This window comes from Astatotilapia calliptera, chromosome 23 (assembly GCF_964374335.1).
Source record: "Astatotilapia calliptera chromosome 23, fAstCal68.1, whole genome shotgun sequence".
NCBI lineage: Eukaryota > Metazoa > Chordata > Actinopteri > Cichliformes > Cichlidae > Astatotilapia > Astatotilapia calliptera.
In genome coordinates, this window is record NC_137443.1 from 33,852,454 (window position 1) to 33,877,918 (window position 25,465).

The following is a 25,465-nucleotide window of genomic DNA, read 5'->3' on the forward strand; positions in this document are numbered from 1 at the left end:
TGGGCTTCCCTGGGATCAGTAAAGCAGACCAGTACAGACAAGGACTTTACTTTCACAAAGAGACAATGCTTGACTGTGTGGGAATGAGTTTTGTGTTGCTGCTCTCAGCAGTGGGAGCAGCAACAGTGGAGAGGTGAGTTTTGTTCATTAAATAGATCTGATCAGGGGTTGTTGTTTTTTTAAATAGATAATTACCTTCAAAATATTCTTAGCATACAAATCCTTGTGATGTTGGTATAAGTTGGACAAAGCTTTCACTTTTGTTACTTCCTTCATTTCTGCTACTCTTCACTATTTGCTGACTTTCATTGTTTAAAGTGGTACACTGAAGATTAACGGCTGGGAAGCGTTCAAGACATTAAGATGGTGTTGAGAATTTTAAAGTATTTTTAAAGAGTAAAAATGATCTACACATCGACACATCTGCACATCATCAGCTACAACCTGTTTAACTAAAAATAGCTTAAAGACAAATAAATATTAAAACTGAGATCATTTTGTATATTTATGTGTACACAAACAAGGAAGTTGTCTTGATGTAATTTTTTTATTATTATAAATACACATATATTCTAACTATATACAAAAGGGTTTTGAATTGGGGACAGGGGTCAATATGGGCTATTGTAAGACAGTTGAGCAGAGAGCAGGGCGTGGAGGGTTGTAAAGTATCCAATGGCCTAGTGAAAGAAACTTTATTGTGCTTTTAAATATATAATAATTTTTCATTTGGTGGTAGCAAGATTTTTTTTTAAGTTTAAACATGCTCATCTTCATCCTTCTTCTCTGTAATAATATGGAGGAGGCTGGCTGCTGTAGTCTATAGAGCAGGGGTCCCGGGAGCAACTTGCAGCCCACGTCACCCCTACTTGCGGCCCGTATATTGACATGAAGAAATATAATTCAGTTTGGCCCTTGAAGTTACTTTTTTTGTTAGGGAGGATTTGTTTGTTGTTGAGTGCAATGTTAAAATAAGTTTTTTCTTTTTTGTACTACTTGAACACTTAAGTCGCCCTCACATGAGACGTCAGCGCCGGCAGTGGCCCACAGCTCATTTAAGTTTGAGACCCAGGCTCTAGAGCAAAGCATTTTCCTATTATAGCACTTCAGCTGCTCAGTAGTTCATGGCACCTTTTCTCTAATTTTTTATTTCATAATGTGTCAAACATGGTTGAACAGATTCCTTTACTAAACACCTATGTTGCTGTAATTTGTGCAGAATGTGGTTTTGTGAAAAATTTGACAATGGACCCTTGTACCATCACCGATGCTGGCTTTTTAGCTTGTACTGACCAACAGCTGGATAGACTGCCTTTGAAGCAGTTAAAAATTGATTATTGCAGGCTTGTAATTTTAAAAACTATTAACTACAACCCAGATAAAAGAGCATACTATTATTGAGGTATGATTAACGTCAACTGCTTCTCAAGATTTTCGTGTATTTTTTGTGCAACAGAGCCCAGTATGACTACTATAAATACCACCCCATGTCAGAGGTGAGACACACATAACTCAGATGCCACATCTCTCTCACACACATGCACACACACACACATTTTCTAAAATATGCTGTTTATACAGAACTGTACAAAAGTCTTGAGCTAGCCCTCATTTTGTTAATGTTTTCCAAGAAAAACAGGAAACAGATGCAATAATTTACTGGAACATGCAACATTTATGGAAATGTGATAATTTTGCACCTCGCCCCTGACTCCTCCGTACAGATTGATCCCGATTTGAACCAAATCAACCTCATCACTCCATAAGACCAATTTTGGTTCAATTCAGTTTTATTTCTATAGCACCAAATCACAACAGTTGGCCAAAGGCACTTTCTTTGCTAAGTTGTCTATTATAGCGATGCAACACCGGTTTATCCCTTTAGATATGTGACTTTTTTAACTTCATATTTCCATAAGTTCATGGTGATTTAACAGTTGTTTAATGCACACACACACAAAAAAAACAATACTCTTCTTGAAATGGCCAGATACAAGAACTGGACTGAAAATGGGTGAAAAAGAAGCAAGTTACCGAAGAAAAACTTTGAAGGATATCCAGAAAATCTGCAGAACTATTGCTAAAGACCCTAAGTCTGGAAGCAAATTATCAAGAAATGAGGGGTTTGATACATGTTTGTGAGTGTGTGGATATTAGAGAAAGACAGCTAACCAGTCAAACGTTTGTAAGACTGCAGTATATGTTGGTACTCCATTTTACAGATCACTAGCTGGATGGAACAGATGGTAAAGGATCACCCTGATGTTGTAACCGTGGTGAAATATGGAAAGACCTATGAAAGCAGGGATATTAGCTTGCTCAAGGTAAACAAAGTTTCAGATCACAAGCTGTCATATGCCAAACGGATACTGATGCACACGGATGTTTGATATTTGTTCTCCAGATTGGCCTGAATACTGGAAAGGAAAAGAAAGCTATCTGGATGGACTGTGGAATACATGCCAGAGAATGGATCGCTCCAGCCTTCTGCCAGTACTTTGTTAGAGAGGTAAGAGAGCTGCTGCCAATATACCTCCACCAGGACTCGTGGGACCCTTCTAGGGGTAAAGTTAATGCTAGGGGATTTTGTTAGCCACTTTTATTCTAGAAACAAGAACATTTCATTTTAAATAACGTATTTGGTATTGTAGTATTTCTTTTTAACTATTTTAAGTTTGAATTTTCCAGAACACGCATAAATTCTATTAAAAAGGGTGGAGATTAACCTAACCCTACCCCTAGTTTGATTGCCAGTGACCTGACCTGAGTGTGATTGATGTTAAAAGGCAATAAATATATAAATAAAATTAAGATTTACAGCAAATCTTCTAATTTGTTGTCCTGATTGTTTTCTGTTGTGAGGAGAAAACATCCTGTCTGACAAAATGAATCTAATTTAATAACTAAATGTCCTCCAGTGTGTCAGCCTGCCCCTGATGTGTGTTCGTCTGTTCCAAACAGATTCTGCAGACATACAAAACAGATGCCAAAATGGAAGAGATGATGAAGAACGTGGACTTCTACGTCACTCCAGTGCTCAATATAGACGGCTACATCTACACGTGGGAAAATAAGACAGTCAGTCCTCGTATTTGATAGATATTTATCCAATTACATTTCTAGGGTTATGCACTCAGGATCTCAAACCACAGATGAACAGGATATAATAGGATGATTATCTGAGTAACTGAAGATGTAACTGATTAAATGAGCCATAATTCAATCTTTGAAGAAATTTATTTCTTGTGCTCAAAAACCTTCAAGTACAAAATAATTGAATGTTTTACAGTAAGACACATGGAATAATAATGAACAGCATCAATTGCAGGAAGCATTTAATATCTACAAAAATGTTGTGCTGCCATTTGTTTATGACTGACTGAACATTTTGCTCCACTCAGACTCGACTGTGGAGGAAGAACAGGTCACCAGGTCCTGAGGACTGCAGCTGCTATGGCACCGATCTCAACCGCAACTTTGATGCCAACTGGGGAAGTGAGTGATGTAGCTGTTCTTCAGTGAAAGCTGATCGTTGCAGTCTTTCCTTTTTATTTATTTTTTTATTGCTGTTTTTGAAATTATGGCCAAGCATGAAACTCTCCTCAGGTCTTTGGAGAACTTTTGGCATCTTTTACCTTATTTCTGTGACTCACTGGTTTTATTAATGAAACTCTTTTCCACCAATCTGTGCTTAAACCATATGCATCACAGTTTTATGTACAATTCTAAGATTCATCAGTGTCTTCTCAAAAGAACTGGTTCCTAGCTAAACTCAGACACTACATAAACATCAAAAATGAAAGACAGACTGCCTGAGATAACTTAAATACACATCGTAGTCTAAGGAGCTTAGAAAGAAAAGCGTCTGGACTTCTTTAAGCTGCTTGAAGACATTTCACCTCTCATCCGAGAAGCTTCTTCAGTTCTAAGAGCAACTGGTGGAGAGTCCCAGATTTAAGCCCTATGGGAGTGTCCCCAAGAGGGTCATGGACCCCCTATTGATCCTCTACCTAATCACATGAGTGAAGGTGTGAAAACGGGTGTAGGTCACAATCAGCCAAGGTTTCAGGTGTCCTATCATGTGATTTCCTGAGGTGAAAAGGCCCAGGGTGTGAGTGGGCGTTAAACCATCTGGGAAGGGATCACAAATCTGGATTATAGATGGCAGACAGTTGGTGTCGTAAACCACCTCCTCTGTTCAAAGATGGTCGTTCACAGTGCATATAAATGGCTTCTTTTACTCCTCTTTCAAACCGTCTGTCTTCTCTGTCCAAAATGTGAACATCGGCTTCCTCGAAAGGTCACTCTTGTTTGAGGATGCCAATGTTAATGCCCACTCACATCCTGGGCCTTTTGACCTCAGGAATTTATGATAAGGTGGGGCTAGGTTTCACAGCGGTTCCACCCAAAACCTTGGCTGATTTTGACCTGCCTACTGGTGGTGGTCAGAGGGCCCGGTGGCGCCAGTGTCCGGCAGCCTCGCCTCTGTCAGTGCGCCCCAGGGCAGCTGTGGCTACAATGTAGCTGCCATCACCAGTGTGTGAATGGGTGGATGACTGAATGTAGTGTGAAGCGCTTTGGGGTCCTTAGGGACTAGAAAAGCGCTATATAAATGCAGACCATTTACCAAAGAAGTCCAGATGCTTTTCTTTCCAAGCTCTTTAGACTACGATGACCTGGATGACTGAGAACCTTCACAGACTTAAACACACATCTTTAAGTGTGCATTACTCTTATTCCCTATATACATGACAATGAAGTGCACACATTTCATTAATCAGACAACACTGTCACAACACAGGAGTCATGGTAAAGTTCTAAGTTATTACATGTCAGATGAACAAAGCTGACTCAGTGACTGCCAGGTTCCCAGGTCCTGTGGCTGCCAAAGAAGCCCAAATCATCACCTCCCATTTTGTAATGAATTGGCTGGGATGTCCTGGGAAGATTGGCAACGGTCTTGAATGTTTTAACTTGTGAATAATCTCTCTCAGTGTGGAATGATGAGCTTCAAACTCTCTGGAAATGCTATTATAAGCTCTCCCAAATTAATGGACAGCAACTATTACTTCTCTAAGAAGACTGCTGATGTCTTTTGTTCTTGGCATTGTGGTAACACACACCTGAATTCTCCAAACCAGCAAACTGGCAACTTTTATAGAGGGGCTCAGACTTGCTGATGACCAATTAATGTAGTGAATCTGATTAGCAGGGCCTGGCTGCTACTTACTCTCTTAATTCTTATGTTACCAGGCAGGGTGTTCTAAATTTTTCAAACACTGCATCTGCATTTTGGCTTACGTTTTGTAAAATAAATAATGAAACAATGTAAAATGTCATGCATCGTTGTTCATCTAAGGGAGTATCTACCTAGTTTGAAGACCTGCTAAGTACCAGATTATATGTATTTTATTATACTTTGATATGCAAAAGTTAGAAAACCTTAAAAAAAGACTACTTCTGTCAAGCGAGGGTGTGTCGCAGGCAGCGAGAGGACCCAAAATGTAGGACTTGGCAGTCAGGCTTAATTGAACTCAAACAGCTTTAATGCTGCAGCTCGCAAACAAAATACAAAACAACAAGACACACGACTTAAACTGACAACAGGAATGATGACATGGCAAAGATCAAAGGGAAACTGAGGACTTAAATAGACATGAGGTTTATCAGGGAAAGAGACAAAGCTGGGGAAAACAAGGCACAGGTGAACAGAATCAATTAAAGAGCAAGGGGGAACACAAAACCTGAAGGACAAGAGACTATCAAAATAAAACAGGAAACTAACACTAAGATTAAAACACAAGAATTTAGCAGGCCAAAGTAAACACGAAGACAAAACTGACTAAACACAGACATATCAGAAACACAAGCTAGGCCTGGGGAACATAGGAGGGCTCAATACAAAATCAGAATGAAAACCTAAGGTAATGAAAACCTAAGCCTAAGGTAATATTTGAACTGAACACTACAACAAAGTCAAATGGGAAAAATCAAACAGAAAACGGAGTCCCAAACAGAAAACGCTGGGTATAAAATCAAATCAAATCAAATCACTTTTATTGTCACATCACATGTGCAGGTACATTGGTACAGCACATGTGAGTGAAATTCTTGTGTGCGAGCTTCAGAAGCAACAGAGTTGTGCAAAATACAAGAATGTAAACAAGCAAAATACAAGAATGGCTACATCTGAAACGAATAAATATATGTACAATATATAATAGTATATGCATTCCTGGATGTGTATACTAAATATTTTTCTGTGTGTGTGTGTGTGTGTGTGTGTGTGTGTGTGTGTGTGTACGTACACATATTTTACAAGTTAAATAGAGTAAACAATAAATAAAATATATAAAAATATACAGAGTTGAGACATGTGCAAAACAGTGGCATTACTGTACAGTATGGAGTGCATAATGTTAAAGTTCCAGTAGTGAAGCTGAGGTGTCTATGAAGTGTTCAGCAGTCTGATGGCCTGGTGGAAGAAGCTGTCTGTCAGTCTGCTGGTACGGGACCGGATGCTGCAGAACCTCCTTCCTGATGGAAGTAGTCTGAACAGTTTATGGCTGGGGTGACTGGAGTCCTTGATGATCCTCCCCGCTTTCCTCAGGCACCGCTTCCTGTAGATGTCTTGGAGGGAGGGAAGCTCACCTCCAATTATCCGTTCAGAGCACCGCACTACTCGCTGGAGAGCTTTGCAGTTGTAGGCGGTGCTGTTGCCATACCAGGTGGTGATGCATCCAGTGAGGATGCTCTCAATGTCACAGTGATAGAAGGTCCTGAGGATGCGGGGGCTCATGCCGAATCTTTTCAGTCTCCTGAGAAAGAAGAGGCGCTGCTGCGCCTTCTTCACTGTTTTGTTTGTGTGTACTGACCACGTAAGATCCTCAGCCAGATGTACACCAAGGAACCGGAAGCTGCTCACTCTCTCCACAGCAGCGCCGTTGATGGTGATGGGGGTGTGTACTTCTCTGCACCTCCGGAAGTCCACTATCAACTCCTTTGTCTTTGCGACGTTGAGGGTGAGATGGTTGTCTTGACACCAGTGGGTCAGGGCGCTGACCTCCTCCCTGTAGGCCGTCTCATCACCGTTGGTGATAAGACCCACCACTGTAGTGTCGTCCGCAAACTTCACAATGATGTTGGAGTTGTTAGTGGCTGTGCAGGTGTAGAGTGAGTACAGGAGAGGGCTCAGTACACACCCCTGTGGAGCACCAGTGTTCAGTGTGATGGGGGATGATGCTGCCCAGTCTGACCACTTGGCGTCTGTCAGACAGGAAGCTAAGGATCCAGCTGCAGAGGGAGCTGCTCAGTCCTAGATCCTGCAGTTTCCTGTCCAGCTTCGAGGGAACGATGGTATTGAATGCTGAGCTGTAATCTACAAACAGCATTCTCACATACGTGTCTCTCTTCTCCAGGTGTGACAGGGCAGTGTGTAGTGTCAGGGCTATGGCATCATCAGTGGACCTGTTGTGGCGGTATGCGAACTGTAGAGGGCTTCTCGAAGCATTTGCTCACGATGGGGGTCAGGGCTACAGGTCGCCAGTCGTTCAATGAGGAGATGGTGAAGGATTTGGGTACAGGGACGATGGTGGCCATTTTGAAGCAGGCTGGGACTACAGACAGAGAGAGGGAAAGGTTGAAGATGTGTGTGAACACTCCAGCCAGCTGAGCCGCACATGACTTGAGGACGCGGCCGGGAATCCCGTCCGGACCAGTAGCTTTGCGTGTGTTCACCTTCCTGAAGCACTTCCGCACATCCTCCTCAGACACAGTGTGCGCACTGACGTCATCCGCGGTGCGCACACTGTCCGGTCTCATGGTGTTCGCTGTGTCGAATCTGGCGTAGAATACATTTAGATCCTCACACAGAGAGGCCGTGGTCTGCGGTGTGCTGGTTTTCCCTCTAAAGTCTGCGATCGTGTTTAGTCCCTGCCACATACTCCGAGGGTTGTCAAACTGTTGCTCCACCCTGTCCCTGTACTCACGTTTGGCTGCTTTGATCGTCTTCCGGAGTTGGTAATGTGCGTGTTTGTAGTCCGATGTGTTCGCGGAGGCAAAGGCGGTGCTCCGTGCCGCGCGAACATCTCCGTTAATCCAGGGTTTTTGATTTGGGAAGGACTTAACTGTTCTGGATGGGACGACATCTTCCACGCATTTCCTGATAAATCCGCAGACTGAGTCTGTGTACTCATCAATGTCCCTAGCAGCCACGTGAAACATTTCCCAGTCCGCGTGATCAAAACAGTCCCGCAGCGCAGACTCCGATTGGTCCGTCCAACAGTGCACCGCCCTCCGGGTTGGAGCTTCCTGTTTCAGCTTCTGCCTGTAGGCGGGCAGGAGCAGGATGGAGCGGAGATCTGATTGGCCGAATGGGGCGCGGGGGAGGGCTTTGTACGCATCCCGGAAAGAGGTGTAGCAGTGGTCAAGTAGCCAGTCTCCACGAGTGTTGAAGTGGATGTGTTGGTGGAGTTTGGGTGAGACTTTCTTCAGGTTTCCCTTATTAAAGTCCCCGGTCGTGATAAACACTGCCTCTGGGTGTGCGGTTTCCTCGCTGCTGATCGCGCTATACAGTTCCCTGAGTGCTCGGTCAGTGTCGGCTTGTGGGGGAATGTAAACAGCCGTAATAATCACTGCTGTAAATTCCCTCGGTAGCCAGAATGGCCGGCACTTAACCATCAGGTACTCCAGGTCCGGTGAGCAGAAGGATTTGACCTGGTGCACGTTCGCATAATCACACCAGCTGTTGTTGATCATGAAACATACACCACCGCCTCTGCTTTTCCCAGTAAGATCCTGTGACCTGTCCGCGCGATGCACGTAGTTGTATTGCGGAGTCCGGTACCTTGTCCGATAGCCAGGTTTCTGTGAGGCAGATCACGCAGCAGTCCCGCATCTCTCGCTGGAATGAGATCCGTGCCCGAAGCTCGCACAGCTTGTTCTCCAGAGACTGCACATTAGCCAGTAATAAACTGGGTAACGGTGGTCTGTTAGTGCGCCGTCTCAGTCGAACCAGAACGCCAGATCTTCTCCCTCTGCGTCGGCGTTTGCGGCCTCCAGGGCCAGAGAACAAAGGCGTCTGAGGTGAGATGAATGGGGGGTCTGCAAACGGAGCGTCCATGTTGCAAAACTTGAACTCCGGAAAGTTATAAGAAAGACCGTATTTTATGTCCAGTAAGGTTTGTCGGTCGTACACAAGGAGACATGTGCTACTCGCGAAAAAATGAAGGAAAAGTAAAATTAAACACAGAAAAAAGCTGTTGCTTGGGGGAGCTCGCGACGAGGCTGCCATACTCGGCGCCATCTTGTTGAAGAGGGTACAAAACCCAGGATCATGACAACTTCCTTTTTACAGTGACTGTATCTACATACATGCTAGTATTGAAGTTTAGTGTTGCTTAGTGGAGAAAGACATGCTAAAAGTAAAGATGAAAGCAAAGAAAACACTAAACTTTGCTTCCTCCAATTTGCCAAAATCAAGATGCTAATGCTAATGTAGCTTTAGCTTATCACGCTATACAAAGACCATTAAACCTCATCCGTGAATAGGAAACAATGTTAACAGACTCATATTTTGTTTGATGTTTGAACCAAGTAGCCAAAAAACGTTTATAAGTTATAGATATATGCTCCAAAGGTCAAAGTGTATATCATGACATCACCTAGAGACTTTGGACTCCATTTTGAAGCCTCAGCATTTGGTCACTTCCATTTTGTTTTTTTTAGAGTCACAAGTATTTGAAGATGAGGGTAGAGTACAAAGTTATCTGCTAAAGCTATTGGCTTTATTAGCAAGCTCCATTAAGTATAGACACACATATCTGTCAATTATTACTAAGCAACAAAACTGATAAAATACCAGAACTTTAATCACCGCTCATCCACGTACCAGGCTACATTACCTGTTAGATAATTCCATTGCAAATATCACAACAGCAACAAACAGCAAAAACAATAGCGATATGCAGTTCAGTGACTTGAATTAGCGAGACACTGTTTAACTACTTGTCTATAAAAAAAAACAAAAAAACAATTAAAACAGGAGTCTATGAGGTTTGACTCACTTTGGGAAGCAGCCTAAAGAGGAACTGTAATTTGTATCCTAATTCTTCAGTCCAGGGGTTACTACTACTTCAAAAGGTAAACTTGTGTTAATAGAATGTGAAAATAATCATGTTAATATTATATGCAATTCATATTCTCCTTCTTTGCCTGCACAGCCGTTGGGGTATCATTTGACTGTTGCTCAAACACCTACCCTGGAACCAAACCAGCATCTGAGCCTGAGGCCAAGGCTGTAACTGACTTTGTAGGAAGCCGAAAGGACATCTTCCTGTGTTTCCTCACCATCCACTCCTACGGCCAGCTGATCCTGGTTCCCTATGGACACCCCAACTACACTGCCCCCAATTATAATGAGCTGGTATTTATATCAACAAATATAGTGATGCATTTTTTTACACTTTTCTGAGACACTCTTTATAGCTTGACAATGGTTATATCTGTGTGCATTTACATTAATAAAGAGGATAGCAAGTAAGGAAATGGGTAAATGCACTAGGACATTAAATTCATCCTCATGTGCCAAGAAAGAACAGTGCAGATGAGGTATTGGGTCAAAAATCTGGAGCCAAAATACCAAACTTTGGTTGGTCGTTTAGGGATTCAATTCTTCTAATCTTGTTAGGAATCCAAAACACTCAAAATAAATCACTGATAAAGACTCTCATCTTTCCCAAAGTAGTTCCCAGATTGACAACAAGATGCATGAGATCTTTTAAGTCCTGTAAGTTCCAAAGTGGGGCCTTCAAGAATTGGACTTGTTTGTCAAGCTCATCCCACAGATGCTTGATTGGATTGAGATCTTGGGAATTTGGAGGCAGAGCCCAAACCTCAAACTCATTGTTGTGTTCCTCAAGTAATTCCTGAACCAGTTTTCCATTGTTCTTCCTGAAAGAGGCCAGAGCCACCACGGAATACTGTAACCATAAAATGAAAGGGTGTACACGGCCTGCAACAATACTTAGGTAGGTAGGTAGATAGTACTGTCAGTCCTTCCATCCATGTGGTAGAACCCAAGGTTTCCCAGCAGGAAATTGCATCACACTGCCTCTGTCTGCCTCTGCATCCTGGTGCAACATGACTGGTCTACAGTTATGCCGCCCCATGCAAAAGAAACTGTGATGAACCGGGTATTCTGACACCTTTCTATCAGAATCAGCGTTACATTTGTCTAACAATTTGAGCTACAGTAGCTTGTCTGTGGGAGCAGACCAAACAGGCCAGCCTGAAGCCACATGCTTCAGTGAGACTTGGCCACCGATGACCCTGTTGCTGTTTCACCAATGTTTTCTTCTTGGACAACTTTTGATAGATACTGACCACCGCAGACCAGGAACACCTCACAAGAGCTGTAGTTTTAAGATTACCCAGTTGTGTGGCCAGTTACTCAATTACTCACTTAAGCTTGCCCACTTTTCTGCTTCTAACACTTCAATTCTGAGAACAAATTGTTTACTTGATCCCTAATACATTGTACCCACAAACAGGTGCCATGATGAAGAGATAATCACTGCTATTCACTTCACCCATCAGTGAATCGCAGATATATAGAACAGCTACAAGGGTTTAAGTTTTTGCTGTTAAATAAAAGACATATATATAGCATTCTGACAAGTTTCATTTCATATCAGTCTTGTATAATGGCAGCCTAGTGGGGCAGACATTAGTGTTGTCACACTCATCCCGGTGCCTGGTGACTGGTTCCAGCTTCCTCCCACCCTCCAAAGACATGTAGGTCAAGCTGACTTTAGATATGGGTTAGATAAAGCTTTTAGCGGTCAGTAATATTGTGAATGAGCTAATATAAACACTAATCTGTTTCCAACAGTATGATGTATAATATATATTTTTTAACTGTATCAAAATAAATTAATGCATTGTCATGTAACCAATTTTCTACTTTAAAAAAAAAAAAGAAAAAAGATAGAGTTCATTGTTTTACCTTTACTTTGTGGTACAAAATTGTCAACAGAGCTTTAGGAAAGATCTCTGTAAAATACAAATAAGTACAGCAGTGAAATTCTGCATTACCTCTTAAAAGGTACAAAACTTACTTTGGTTTTGGAGAGTGTATTTTCTGAGATTACATATAATTTTTAAACTCCTGATGCAGATCGTTTGTTGTGATTAAGATGAATCTAGTAGGACCATTTTGATGTGGAACATTTGCAGGTGAAAAATAATCAATCACAATATAAACCATGTGACACCATGTCCCATGCACACTTGTTATTTCAGCCATCCCATACCAGATAATGTAAAGACATTTTTATATGTCTGGCTTTGCTAGATTTTATTTAGCTAGCTGATATTAAAATTACACGACTGAGTCTTAGTTACCAAAAGAAAATATAAAGAAAAATAATGCTCTCTAACTTGCGTTGATGATTCAGTACTTTTAATTGCTTTTAACTGAGTAGAGGCTGGAAAGCAGCCATTATAGATGCATGAAAACTCAAAGTCCACAAAGAACAGTAAATTTTAAGAGGAGTAACAACACAGCTGAACTGATCACAGCCTGTCCAATAAATCTACTGGAGCTTACAGTACAAATTAATTTGGAAGTTTTATTAACACTAGTCTGATTTCAGTATATCTATACTTGGGTATCTTCACTTTCCAAACCCAGCATTAACTTCTGTACAAAAAGGATTAAGATGAACCATAAATCATGCAAAGCTACTCCAGCAGAATCAAAGGATAAACATATAGAATAGGATAAGGGAACAGTAGGTCACAAATACTCATGGAGCACCATAACTTTTAAAACAGTATTGATTGCCTTATACAGTTAGTGGCATTTCATATCTTTCCTCTGAACTTTTATTAATGAAAACATACACCTCCAGATTCTGTGGACTCATGTTTAAGTGACTGTATGCAAAAATTCCTTTCTAATTCCTCAGATGATGGTCGGAAAGGGTGCAGCAGAAGCAATTTGGAAGGTTCACGGGATGAACTACACTGTAGGAGCCTCGCCTGATGTACTATGTGAGTTTACAAATCAGCTGCTAATTATAATAAAATAAACTGCCCATATCTTTAAATATTATGTTTGAAGGATTTTTAGGTGGTTCAGAAATGTAACTGCTAAACTCTTTCTCCAGACGCCAACTCTGGTTCATCCAGAGACTGGGCTCGAATGCAGGGGATCCCCTTAACCTTCACCTTTGAGCTCAGAGATAACGGGACATACAGCTTCGAGCTTCCTGAAGACCAGATCCAGCCTACCTGTGAGGAGGCCTACAGCGGGGCTCTGCACATCATCACCTATGCCCACGACAAGACCTTTAGCGGTGCTGTAGCCAACGCTGCTGTGACCCTTTGGTCCATACTGTTAGCAGTGGGTGTCACTGGAGCCACCCTCATGTGAGGTGGAGAGCTGTTTGATTTCAGCCATCCTGCTGTATAAGGCACTCATATTTAGTTCTTCACCTCAAAGTCAGATTTAGAAACAGGATAAGCTTTAAAGGTTCAGTATTTGCTGGAAAGAAAAAGAACAGTTAATGTAGAATTCTTGTACTCAAATTTTCTTTTATAATAAATAGAATAGTACTTACAGAGCATCTCCTCAGCAAATGTCCTTTTTCACAAGGTTTAAAGAAAGTGATTCTCCCCAATAATATTAGGACATAAACATTGTGTAAAATGCACTTTTTTCTTGCATTGTTTGTTTGTCAAGGCTAACAAACTGAGAAACTTGAATGCCTTAAATAAAAATACTGGCAGTGGCGAATGCAACCCCTCAGCCTCCAGTAGCTGCACCTCTGGTATGAATTTCAAAATCCTGCCTTGCCTTTTTCTCAAGTTATTGCATTCACGAGATTTTCACAAAACTTCACTCTGACCTTGAGGTCAGGGTCACTGAGATTTATTGCATTATTTCAGAAAATACAGTATGCAATGTAAAAAAAAAAAAAAAGACATGTGAGACAACAGCAGTTTTTAAACAGTGTTCCTGTATTATCCTTGTGGATTAACAGTTTTTCATAATATAACTGGAAGTTTCAGGGTCAACTGTCTTTGTTCCTGAATGGTTGAAAGCCTTGTTGCCTCAAGCGGGCCAGTGGCATGAAGAGCTGCTGCTCTGGAGGAAAATCATCCCAGCGTGTCCACGTCCAGCCTGCAAAATGAGAAAGCAACACATTTTGTTTCATCAGCTGCTCACTGGGTGCTTAGTGGAGGTGCTTTCCCCCCACTGAAAAACAGCAGTCCCACTTCACATACCTTCATTTTTGTCTGGTTCCAGGTTTTGTGGCTCTCCTGACTGCCTGTCCAACTCTCCTTGCATGAATATGGTAACATAATGGTACTGTTCCTCCAGCTTGATGGCGTTAACTACTGATGCAAAGTGGGTGTTCACCAAACCCACCCCAGCTTCTTCCAGCACCTCTCTGTGGGCACATTCCTCCCAAGTCTCCCTTTGAATGAAATAAAAAAATAACATCTTATTTAACATTAGCTAAAGTACATTAACGGGCTTCTAAGGCTATTTCAGCTCTTTCTGCCTCCATTGTCTGCATGCATGGGAGTGCAAAAAAAAAATTAGCAGCACTCCTGAGTTGTTTTGTTTTCATTTTTATACTGAGAAAATGTAATCTGTTCACAATTTCCAATTTGCCAAAAAAATGTTTTGGTCCAAAGTTTGGATGTATATGGAAGAGAGAGGAATTGCAGAGCAAGCTGGATGAAGTGGTAGAGATTGTGCTCCCAGGCAGGAGGCAAAGAGGAAAACCACAAATATGACTGGTGGCTGTTGTGAAGGAGGATATGCAGAAGGTTGGTATGACAGTAGACGCATTTATGCTCAAACATTGCGTCAGACGTTAAAGTGCAACAAAACATATTGGAAATGGGTCCAGAAACCATTTTTAATTAAATATAACGTAAAAACTATTTGATAAATGAAGCTAAAAATTTAGCAGCAATCATTACATATATCAAAACTTTTCACCATAAAGTTTTAAGGCAAATCTGAGCTGATCAAGCAGAGAAGAATGCCCCATTAGCATATATCACAGGTAATGGGATAAAGATGGTGTGGGACCTCTCGTCCCCATATTTCAGCCGGTTAGGGGACGGAACTACACCTGGTTGTCGCACGCCAACCACTTTAATTAAAGAGAAAGAAGAAGAAGAAAACTATGTCAGATTTATGAATGGAGTCTACAACGTCAATGTATACCCGAACTCCAGGTGACCTCCTGGGAGCTGGTATGTCCCTTTTCCCACCGCACTCTTCCGTTTGCCCAAGAGTACACAGCCTGGGTGAGCAGAGTCCGTTACCAGCACCCCGACCCCGACTCCAGGACGTTTAACGACATTATTTGGCATCTGAACGAAACTGAAAAATGGCTCCGAAATGAAAACAAGTTAGTTCAAATCACGCAACACCGCTATGCTACACAGTAGAGAAGCTCTTTGGATGACACAAGAAGCGTCTCCACCTTGTACTTCCGTGTTCGCTTAAAGCAAGCCGTGTCTGTTCTTGAGTTAGCGTTAAGTCGTTTTTATTCCGTCAATCTGGGTAGCAACAGCGATAAGCCGATATACTACCTTATATTATTAGTTCTATTTATCCGCTTCTTTTTAATTTAGTTAAATAGAAATGACTCGCACATTGTTCACTTTTGTCAACATTCGGCAAGTGGAACGGGTTATTTACAGGCTATTGCTTTAACATGAGTGCAGCACTGCCATCTAGTGAGTGGTTGTAGTTACACTAATAAAAGACCTGAGTTCAGGTATAAAAGTGTACAATAGTGGAGATTAGGGGCTCAGAAATTACTTTATTCATGATAAAGTTACAGTTCAGCAGTCTTTATTTATTTAAAAGATTTCAACTGACAAATAGTTCAGTTATTTGAAGGCAAACACAATGCAGAGAAAAGGTCAGGAAGATAATAGTTGGATATGTGCAACAGCAGTTTAAATCCTCATGTGGAGAGGAAAACAAATATATTTAATGGGTTTTCCGATTATGGTACAGGCTCACACTGTGTTAGCGTTGTAATTACCACTGTTTTTCCAGCATGTAGACATCAATCATGGTGTGAAAAGTCATCAGACTCTGAGCACAAAACATTTATATTAAAGAAAAAAAAATTTTACTGCCCAAAGATACCCACCACATCCTCTCTCCTGCCTACTGCTGCTTTAGCTGACATGTTCCTCACCCAAAGTTAAGTCTTATTCAAAGATGACCGTGCAAACGTGTCGGGTTTTTTTTTTTTTTTACTTTCCAGTCTGTTCCCGGTGAAAATTTGTTGGTGAGTATTATTTGTAGTGTCACATTTACTGTCTGATCAAAAGGAAGTCTGTCATTATCCAGTAAAAGCTTTTGTGAAACTGCAGATTAAAAGGAGTCAGAGCAACCTCCCAAATAAATGAGGCCAAAATAAACAGTGCATAATGGGCAGAAAGGAAGCTGGTTAAAATACACAAATTAGCTGGATTTGGATTTGCACTATTTGTGCCTATTTTCAAGGAGGCTGATGCTGGTAGTGAGACATTTTGGGAAAGTAACTGTGCCCAGTCTTTTGGACAGACACCTGAAAGTTGACTATTTTTCATTGTTTAATTGCAACACCCTCCATCAGATGTGTTCTATAGCTGCTCATGAAACTTGCAGAAAGATGCTGATATATTTTGGACAGTCCTACAAAACTATTTTAGGTTGTCAGTATTTCTCAGATGTCTTAATTGAACATGCCTTATTAGGTCATGCCACAGTGCTTCAGTGGGTTACCCCCTGTATCATTTTTGATACATAGAGATTTTATGTGTTTTTGAGACTTCTACAAGTATCTTTTTTCTTTTTTACTCCCTTGACCTTTCCTTAAAGCTAAACTGACGTGTTGCCTTTCACAAACAAAATATTTCAACAGCAGGTGGGCGGGGCTTCCTAAGATCAGGGGTGGGGGAACTCCAGGCCTCAAGGGCTGGTGTCCTGTGGGTTTTAGATATAATCCTGGGTCAGCACACCTGAATCAGATGATTAGTTCATTACCAGGGCTCTGGAGAACTTCAAGAGGAGGTCATTTAGCCATTTAAATCAGATGTGTTGGATCAAGGACACACCTAAAACCTGCAGGACACCGGCCCTTGAGACCTGGAGTTCCCCAACACTGATGTAAATATTAGAGCTATCCATCTCACTGACGTACCCCAGAGGTAACTATGGGGGAAAAAATACTGAAACTGAACAGTCAGCATGAATTTTGCAGGGATTAATTGAACATAACTCATTGTAGACACTTTCTGTGTTCAAAGCTACTCATTGGTTAATGAAAACTTTTACCACACTGTTTTACTAACAAACAATATATTCTGTCCCCAGACAACTTTCAGCTATTCTGACATTTCTATATTTATTTTTTTAATAAATATCCTGTAAACATTTAGCAATACAAATAACTTGAATAAGTGATAGCAACGTGAACACTGTAAAAATGTTGAGTCTCAGGTGGACTCGGGGAAGACAGGACTAGCACCGTTGAAATGCAAAGCCCTGGCCTTAATTCAGCATCAGTTGATATCTCAGCAACACACGAATGTCTTGGAAACAAAATTTAAATGTCTTGTTTTTATTTATAGATGTAGTTCATTTTATAAGATGTTTTAATTCATTTTCTTTTAAAACAAACTTCTACATCTAACATTCTAACTGTATGTACACTCACTGGCAACTTTATTGGTTGCACCTTGCTAGTACCAGGTTGGGCCCTCCATTTGTCTTCAGAATTGCCTTAATAGACCATGACATAGATCCATCCAGGGGCTGGAAAGTCTGGTAATACATGGTACGGCTCATCAACTCTGGAAATCCTCCAGATATTTTGGTCCCTGCTGACATGATAGCATCACACAGTTGCTGCATTTCTCTGTATTTCTGTGGCAGAGGTTTTGTTGATTTGTCTGATGATAGGTCAGTTTTTTCTATATTGTAACCACATCTATTCTAATGTTTACCACAAAGCAAGGACTGAATTTTTCAATTCTTCTATACCAATAATAATCTCATTTATCTTGTGGCCGTATAGGGGGACTTAAGCGCAAGGTCATGTACTACTAGACTGAAAAGACTAGAATTAAATAAGAGTAATATGCTGCTTAGAGTTTAATACCTCAGCGTTAGAATCTAATAATGTTAAATTGTCCTCATAATAAAGGAATAATCTACTCAAGTAGATTTTGCTAATACATGTAGTAATATTTACTTTCATAAAGAGCCCGAATATCTGTGCCATACTTTGTGATGTGCGGATTTGTCCACTCACACCTTTGGTTTCCTGGCATTCCACAGTTGTCCACCGACACCCGTTCTCCCCGCTAGACCTGCCTGGTGGCTCTGGTCCCGCCCAGCTCACCTGAGAGTGACAGACACTTTCCTCCTGTGAACCCAGGCTTCACACTACCTTCTGAATCTCTGGAGCTTGTTCTTCGATTCTTTGCGTGTTTAAAAGTCTCTGACTTGCTAACCATTTTGACTCTTTTTTTTTTTTCTTTTTTTTTCATTAACAGCATTATGAGTGCAAAGCTGTGGACAGAGGAGCAGTTTAACTGCCCCGTGTGTCTGGATCTGCCAAATGATCCTGTCACCATCCCTTGCGGTCACAGCTACTGCATGGCCTGCATTAAGGACTACTGGACTAAAGATGACCCCAAAGGGATCTACAGCTGCCCTCAGTGCCGTCAGACCTTCTGCCCCAAGCCCTCCCTGTCCAGGAACACCATGCTGGCAGAGGCTGTGGAGCAGCTCCGCAAAGGAGCCCTCAAATCTGAAGTGCGTCAATCCATGCGACTCGCCAAAGAGAAGCTTTCCTCCTCGGTCGTACCATGTGACATGTGCAAAAATGAAAAACGAGCTGCAGTCAAGAGCTGCCTGGTGTGTATGAGCTCCTACTGCGAGGCCCATCTGAAGCCTCACCAGACAAAGAAATCCCTAAAGCAGCATGAGCTCATCCCACCGACAGGCAACCTGGCCGAAAAGATCTGCACCCAGCACAAATACCTGCAGGAGTTCTTCTGCCGACAGTGCAAGATGTTCATCTGCTGGCTGTGCACCAGCAACCAGCACAAAGGCCACGAGAGCGTGTCCACCAAGGTCGAAAGGCTGGAGAAGCAGGTAAGCAGAGGATGGGTGCTATATAATGACTGGGGCCAGTCAGACAGTTACCAGGGTGATCTAAAGTAAAATTAAAATGACTGGTTTGGGTGTTGGGAAAAATCTCCATAATTTTGTAAATGGAAGTTTACAGTCAATATTCTATAAATAAAGCATATCCGCCCTTCTCTGTGCTGTCCATTATTGTGTATAAAAGGTTTATTTGAAAGAAGTCAGTTATTTCCTTTTGTGTGCGATGCCGGGTGCAGCCAGGCTGAAGACATTCCTAACAACATTCCTAGCCTAGTCATTCATAATGCTCCACCCTCTCACGTTGTCTTCTGTGCCACCTACACACCTGCTTCCTTGTCTGTGGGATTGTTTCTCTGATCTCGTGTCACGGCGTGCGTCTCTGCAGAAATTGCTGTCCGACCTGCAGTCAGCGAACCAACAGAAGCTGAAAGAGAGAGAGCAGGAGCTGAAAGACATGAAGAAGATGATGGAGCAGATGAAGGTTGGTCAGCGGTAGACAATTTTTTTTTTTTTTTTTTTTCTTTTAAATGGAAAACAGGTTTTCTACAGGGTTTAAATAATATGATGGTGGTTGAGGGGCCTTAATTAGTTTTGTGTTTTCCTTGTGTGCGCAGCGTTCTGCTGATGTGGTGCACAATGAAGCGGAGCAGGTGCTGTCGGAGCTGCTGCGCTCCATGGAACGTCTTCAGGAGCTGCTGGAGGAGGTGATGGATCAGGCCAACCAGGAGAAGATGGGCCATGCACAAGAAGTTACAGATAGTCTGGAGGCTGAGATCAAGGAGCTGAAGAAAAGGGACACTGAGATGAAGGACCTGGCAAGCTGCGAAGACAACATCTACTATCTGCAGGTAGGCCGGACTGTGAAGCTCACTGAGTGGAAATATTGATCATGGACACAGCAGTGATTGCTTATTCTTTACACGTCTTATGACAGAAGGATAACAGCAAGAGTGTTAGGGAAAGTTTACTAGATGGTAATGAAACCTTTGGAGACAATGGCACTGTGGAAACGCTAAGGTTTTTGTTGGGAGTGACATCACATTGAGCATTTTGGAGACAAAATTAAAGCGACATGGTTAAGGTTCAAAGGTGACAGTGGATATTTTGAAGGATGTTAAATGGAGAGTTTGAGGCAGGTGGAAAAGAGGAAGACCACAGAGCAGGATATACAGTCATTTTTTTCTGAATCTCAAGACTCCTGATATCCTGATTAAATAATTTTTGTTGTGTTTTTTAACTAACTGCCATGTTTCCTCAGACGTACGAGTCTATGTGCAGTCCTCTAGAGTCTGGGGATCTGCCAGCTGTGAAAGTCAATCACGAGGCTTCCTTTGAGCCTGTACGAGATGCCATCCTGGGTCTCAGGGAGCGAGTGGAAGATCTATGCAACCAGGAGCTGGGCAAGATCACTAAACAAGGTCTGTCCAAAGAGGCCTTTTGTTCTTATTCTGTCTTATTTTGTACCTCATTTAATGTAATTATCTGTGTTCTTTTAAAGTGAATGACACAACACTGTTCGCTCTGGGAGACTGTAAGTTCCAGGCATTGTTTATAGTTCGTTTTTGTTTTTTTCCAGCGTAATTATTAATGCATTCAAGTTTAGTGTGTTTTTTTTGTTTGTTTTTTTAATTGAACTTCTTCTAATCTTAGCCAACCGAAGCGGACAGAAAGGAGGGATTTTAAAATGTAAGGTTTGAATTTTCTTATTAAATCCAAATAAACGTTTTCACATTTTGCATGATGTTGGCAGAAAGATACCGATTTTCCTTTTTCTCTAGTGTTTTCTGGTCTCAGTGCCCGCAACACAAACGCCCGTCCACAGGGTATGTTTGGTGTTTTTTTTCTGACCACATTTTGTCTACCATGACTGCATATTTACATCTTGTCGTCCAATCTTGTTTAAATATTTGAAAGAATTTGTAATTTCATTCTTTTTCTACAGCTTCTACACCCACTATCTCAATTGGAGGGCGAAGTACAGACAAACGAGGACTTGGTACTGTACTCTGATGATTGTTAAGCTTCATTTGACAACGTACAAAGGATTTCCCTGACATTGTCACTTTTTTTTATTCAGGTATAGGACTCAGGACTCAAGATGTGAGGAGCAGAGACACAGCACGGGGTGAGAGTTTGTATTTGTGCCGCTGTTTAAGCATTAATTTAAATTTCGCTCACAGCAGGGATAAAGTAGAGAAAAGTTTGTTTCAAAAGTCAGTTTCTTCCTTGGTTTTTAGACAGAGCTAACACAAGCTCACCCAGACTGCAGGACAAACAGAGGAGAGAAGACAGAGATGCATGTGAGTTGACACTGGCATTAATATCATCACCCTTCATGACAGTAATCTGGTTTTTACTTCCTACTGCAAGGTGTTTTTTCTGCTTAAATGACAGTTCTTCCTTATTTTTAGTCAAGGCACATTGTCTTGAGTTACTCGACATTTGCATTTTCTGTGGCTCAGTTTCTCTTTATTAGAGTCACCGGGCTAACAGTATTCTCACTTAGGCAGAGGGTGGCTGTCTACAGGTCAGTCCTGGGTGGTGGTTCTTCTGCTGCTTAATCTTGCTAGCAGCACACCGTCATCTGCACCTGTTCTATGCTAAAGGCAGATAGCGTGTACGCATTGCGATTGCCACACACAGAGCTATGCAGATGACACTCAATTATACATACTTATTACACAGGGAGCACTTTCTTATTAGACTGGAAAAGCATTATACTAAATGCCAGTCCATTTCCATTAAGCCTCATCCACAGTGACTTGGATGTCAGGTATGACTTTGTAGCTGCTTTGTTGCTAACAGGAAGACATTCATACGCTAATACAGTAAACCTGGTGTAAATCTGGTGAACAGAGTACATCGGCTAAACATCAGTGTGTTGATATTGTCATTGTAACACATGTAAATCTATTTCATGTTGCACCATGAACGCGTTAGTAATTGTGAGGTGGGCCTTCTGCTGTTGAAAGACACAAAACTATTGTTGAAACTCAAACAGAACTTAAACAGTTTGTATTCAATTGCATTTAAGAAATATATATAACAGTAGTTATATTTAAGGATGTCTGATTACTCAGGCCTCACTACGTACCTTTACTTCAGTCTTCTTTTTTCATTTTCAATGTCAGTTTTAATTCTTGAACTATAATCATTTGCGTGATTTTTAGATTCCTAAAAGTCTTTTTTTTGTCCTTTGTGTTGACATTCATCGTATCCACTGCCTAATGACACTATTTTAGCTTTCATTCCTATCCCCTTTTTTAAATTGGGGGCCTTAAATGGCCATGTCAGCGATGTCAGCGATATCAGCTCTCATAGTCTCTTTGCTCATACAAAACTTTGAAACTTTGTCCATGTTTAATATGACCATACCCCATCGTAACAAACAGAAAACAGGGAAAGATATAATGGTCACCTTTAAGTGACATTCTAAGATGAGACGTTTTTTATAACAAAGAAGCACTAGTGACTAATATTAAATCTCAGTGTAAACTCTGGACTCTGTGACCACTGTGAACATATTTGAAGTGACGTTAAATCAGTTGTGCATGAAGTACCATAGATAACCGATAAAAGCAGATGATGTTCTGATACCATACTGATGTTGTCACCAATCACTTATATTTGCCATAGACACTTTAAATTTTGATTTAAAGTTTATGCAAACACTTAATTTTCGTATGGCTTCGATAAATTAAACTCAATTTTATTTCATGTGTCTTCCAAAAAGTGAGGGAGCCTAACCCCAGAGCCAGCACCAGATCCAACATCAGCATCGGGTCCAGCATCAGCCACAGACTGAGCGCCAGAGCTAGCCCCACCCCCAGCCGCAGAGAATCTCAGTCACTCTGGAGTAGGTCTAGCCAGAGCCAGGCCACAACTCCTACTCCAGTCCCAGCCAGCCTCACTCCTGCTCCTACGCCTGCTCCTGCTCCAGCACGGGCATCTACTGGACGTATGTTTGGATTGTTTCCATTTCTGTTTCCATTTCCATTTCTGAAAAATAAGTTTTCAAAAATTAATAATAATATTAATACAGCTTTGACAAACACTATGACGTGGATTTGACATCTGATTCTTGGTATTCTCAGATTTTAGTCGAATGGCGTCGATCAGCAGCATCTTCCGCTCCAATCGCCGTGGCACCAGCCAGGCTACTCCAGCCGCACAGGCCAGCAACACACCGTCCGCAGGAGGAAATCCATGTAGGACCTGACTCCAACAACACTCATACTCTCTTTGCAATCTCAGTAACCAAACCATTAAGTGACTAGTAGATGGGGTGTTTCTGAAGAAAAGATGAAAAAGTGGTTAACATGGTTACATTAAAAAGTTCACTTTTTATAAAAGAGGTTCAAATTAAAGTAAAAGTAGTTCAAGTGTCAGTTTAAATGACGCTTCGTTTCAGTTTAGGCTTTGATAGGTTTTGGTGTTGATCATGAAAATGAAGGAAGACATAAATGTCAGTGCTGAATAAAGCTGAAGTGTCAGTTTGAGTTAGAAAAAAGTGCAAGCAACAAGTGAAGCTGGGAATCAGCTGAAGTAAAAGTGCTGAAAAAGTCGATCATTTAAATAGTTTAGTTGCAGTGACATTGAAGTGTAGAGAATAAAGCAAGCTGGATGAGAGGAAGAAAAGGAGTTACAGATCGCTGTGTACTTTACAGGACAGTGAGTGGAAGTGTCAGCTGATGTGTAAAAACTGAAAGTTGGAGCAAGTGTTGTTCAAAGGAGGAAGCCTGAAATGTTTTGAAGTCGAGGTGTGAGGAGTTGGAATGACGGCATGAATATTGTTTAGCATGTAAGCAGTGAAAGCATTGAAACATCTGTTGATGTTGAAAGATCCGAAACTCAGTACCAGTAATAAGGGGGGAGAATCTTGCTGTTTTATGGTTATTTTTCTGCCTTTGCTTTTGTGGGAAACAAGATGATGATGATGATGATGATGATGAATGAGAAGTTGGCTAAGTGCTAGATATTTATAAGTTATTAGATGGTTTTACATTTAAATAGACAGCTTTGACTTCTAGTTGAAGTGTTTACTGACTGAAGCACTCAAGAGCAATTAGTGACATTAACAGAAGCAATCACTCTGTCTCTGCATTCAACAGGGGGCATGGCTGAGCTGTCTGAAACTCCCACAGAAAGTAAGAAGATTGCCCTTCTATATATAACATGAATGTATTGTCCCATCAACTGTTCAACCGGTTGAATAAGTTAAGCAATATGCGTTTCAGTGACGTCACTAATGCTGTTTTCTCATTGGTCAGTTAACCCCGGTCTCTTTTTGGATACGCCCACTCCGGACTCCATGAATCACGCTCCGGCTTTCCCCGCCTGTGAGTTATTCAAGCTTTAGTCATTTTGGTATTGAGAGAAGAAACATAAATGGAAATCAAACTATTTGATGTACAGTAAAAAAAAAAAAGATGCATTTAATTTTTTTTTTTTTGTTGTTGTTGTTTTTTTACAGTGAGAGAAATCAGCCTTGACAGTATTCAAGCCCCGGAGCCGAGGACTAGAGAGGAGTTCCTGCAGTGTAAGTCTGTACAAAATGACAGATCTAAGCACAAACTGGGACCACAAACTGTCACTTTTTAACCATTCAGTCAGTTTATTCATTCAGTCACAACATACTACACAGACCATACAAATAATATAGGATCAGATGCTCATATATAGGTCTGGCCTGGGTTCATATCATTAAAAGTACCATATGTTCCAAGAAGAGGGGGGGGGAAAAGTAATGACAACAACAAGCAGATAAACAATATTCTTAAATGAAACCTTCAAAAACATATTTCTCGAGCATTCATTGAAGGCCAAAACTCAGTTACACATTTTTGTTCTCATATAAAAATCTTTTGTTTTGTATATAAGTGAACTGTAGTCACATAGATGAAGAACTCCTAATGACTGTGATGTTTTTCCTTTAATATAATGAGCATGTTACCAGGTGAATTTGTGATCAGTCACAACATTGAAGCATTTTTAAAGACAATGAGCTGCTCAGGGTGCTGTTAGTGAGAAATATACTGTAGTATCATATTATATAATAAACTCAAGGTATTCATGTATAGTTATTTAGTATCCATTACCATTATTTTATTAAACATCTGTCATGCTACCTTAAAATTAACACTGCCCAGAGAGTGAGCCAGCTTGGAGGAGGTTTGTGCTCTCGGAGGGCATCTTGTTCCACTGTAGTGTATCAGAACATAGATGTTGACGTACAGAATTGGCCGTGATGTCATGATAAGTTGT

General features: G+C 41.2%; 3 protein-coding genes across 7 annotated transcripts in view; 2 read left to right on the plus strand and 1 right to left on the minus strand.

Moving 5' to 3' along the window:
- On the plus strand, positions 1 to 14,186 carry cpo (carboxypeptidase O). The gene is made up of 9 exons (XM_026159499.2): positions 1 to 133; positions 1,457 to 1,496; positions 2,223 to 2,324; positions 2,405 to 2,509; positions 2,962 to 3,078; positions 3,402 to 3,495; positions 10,221 to 10,423; positions 12,969 to 13,053; positions 13,170 to 14,186. Exons 1-9 carry the CDS (start codon positions 66 to 68, stop codon positions 13,433 to 13,435), a joined length of 1,080 nt encoding a protein of 359 aa, XP_026015284.2. The 5' UTR covers positions 1 to 65; the 3' UTR covers positions 13,436 to 14,186.
- nudt15 (nudix (nucleoside diphosphate linked moiety X)-type motif 15) lies at positions 13,900 to 15,746 on the minus strand. The gene is made up of 3 exons (XM_026159500.2): positions 15,248 to 15,746; positions 14,290 to 14,483; positions 13,900 to 14,185 (listed from the first exon to the last, which is right to left on the minus strand). The coding sequence occupies exons 1-3, from the start codon at positions 15,394 to 15,396 to the stop codon at positions 14,076 to 14,078; spliced, it is 453 nt and encodes a 150-aa protein (XP_026015285.1). The 5' UTR covers positions 15,397 to 15,746; the 3' UTR covers positions 13,900 to 14,075.
- Positions 15,120 to 25,465, plus strand: part of trim25l (tripartite motif containing 25, like) — a 13,139-nt gene continuing 2,793 nt past the window's right edge. Inside the window, exons 1-16 of one of the 5 annotated variants that reach the window (XM_026159497.2) lie at positions 15,120 to 15,276; positions 18,586 to 19,189; positions 19,587 to 19,682; positions 19,816 to 20,049; positions 20,460 to 20,619; positions 20,700 to 20,732; positions 20,852 to 20,887; positions 20,980 to 21,024; positions 21,144 to 21,197; positions 21,279 to 21,326; positions 21,439 to 21,501; positions 22,935 to 23,159; positions 23,296 to 23,409; positions 24,313 to 24,348; positions 24,472 to 24,540; positions 24,675 to 24,740. In XM_026159497.2, the coding sequence (XP_026015282.2) occupies positions 18,590 to 19,189; positions 19,587 to 19,682; positions 19,816 to 20,049; positions 20,460 to 20,619; positions 20,700 to 20,732; positions 20,852 to 20,887; positions 20,980 to 21,024; positions 21,144 to 21,197; positions 21,279 to 21,326; positions 21,439 to 21,501; positions 22,935 to 23,159; positions 23,296 to 23,409; positions 24,313 to 24,348; positions 24,472 to 24,540; positions 24,675 to 24,740 (1,879 nt within the window). In that variant the 5' untranslated portion in view covers positions 15,120 to 15,276; positions 18,586 to 18,589. Of the gene's footprint in view, positions 15,277 to 15,299; positions 15,435 to 17,042; positions 17,236 to 18,585; positions 19,190 to 19,586; positions 19,683 to 19,815; positions 20,050 to 20,459; positions 20,620 to 20,699; positions 20,733 to 20,851; positions 20,888 to 20,979; positions 21,025 to 21,143; positions 21,198 to 21,278; positions 21,327 to 21,438; positions 21,502 to 22,934; positions 23,160 to 23,295; positions 23,410 to 24,312; positions 24,349 to 24,471; positions 24,541 to 24,674; positions 24,741 to 25,465 lie in introns of those variants that run through there. The other 4 variants (XM_026159496.2, XM_026159494.2, XM_026159495.2 and 1 more) reach the window with 4 other exon arrangements.

Excerpts from the sequence above, each read along its gene's own strand:
- cpo (XM_026159499.2), top strand. The coding sequence starts at position 66 with ATGCTTGACTGTGTGGGAATGAGTTTTGTGTTGCTGCTCTCAGCAGTG. Across the intron at positions 1,497-2,222 it reads AATACCACCCCATGTCAGAG|ATCACTAGCTGGATGGAACA; the intron begins GTGAGACACACA and ends TCCATTTTACAG. Across the intron at positions 3,496-10,220 it reads CTTTGATGCCAACTGGGGAA|CCGTTGGGGTATCATTTGAC; the intron begins GTGAGTGATGTA and ends TTGCCTGCACAG.
- nudt15 (XM_026159500.2), bottom strand. The coding sequence starts at position 15,396 with ATGCCAAATAATGTCGTTAAACGTCCTGGAGTCGGGGTCGGGGTGCTG. Across the intron at positions 14,484-15,247 it reads GGAGGTCACCTGGAGTTCGG|GGAGACTTGGGAGGAATGTG; the intron begins GTATACATTGAC and ends TTTCATTCAAAG. Across the intron at positions 14,186-14,289 it reads GGAACCAGACAAAAATGAAG|GCTGGACGTGGACACGCTGG; the intron begins GTATGTGAAGTG and ends CTCATTTTGCAG.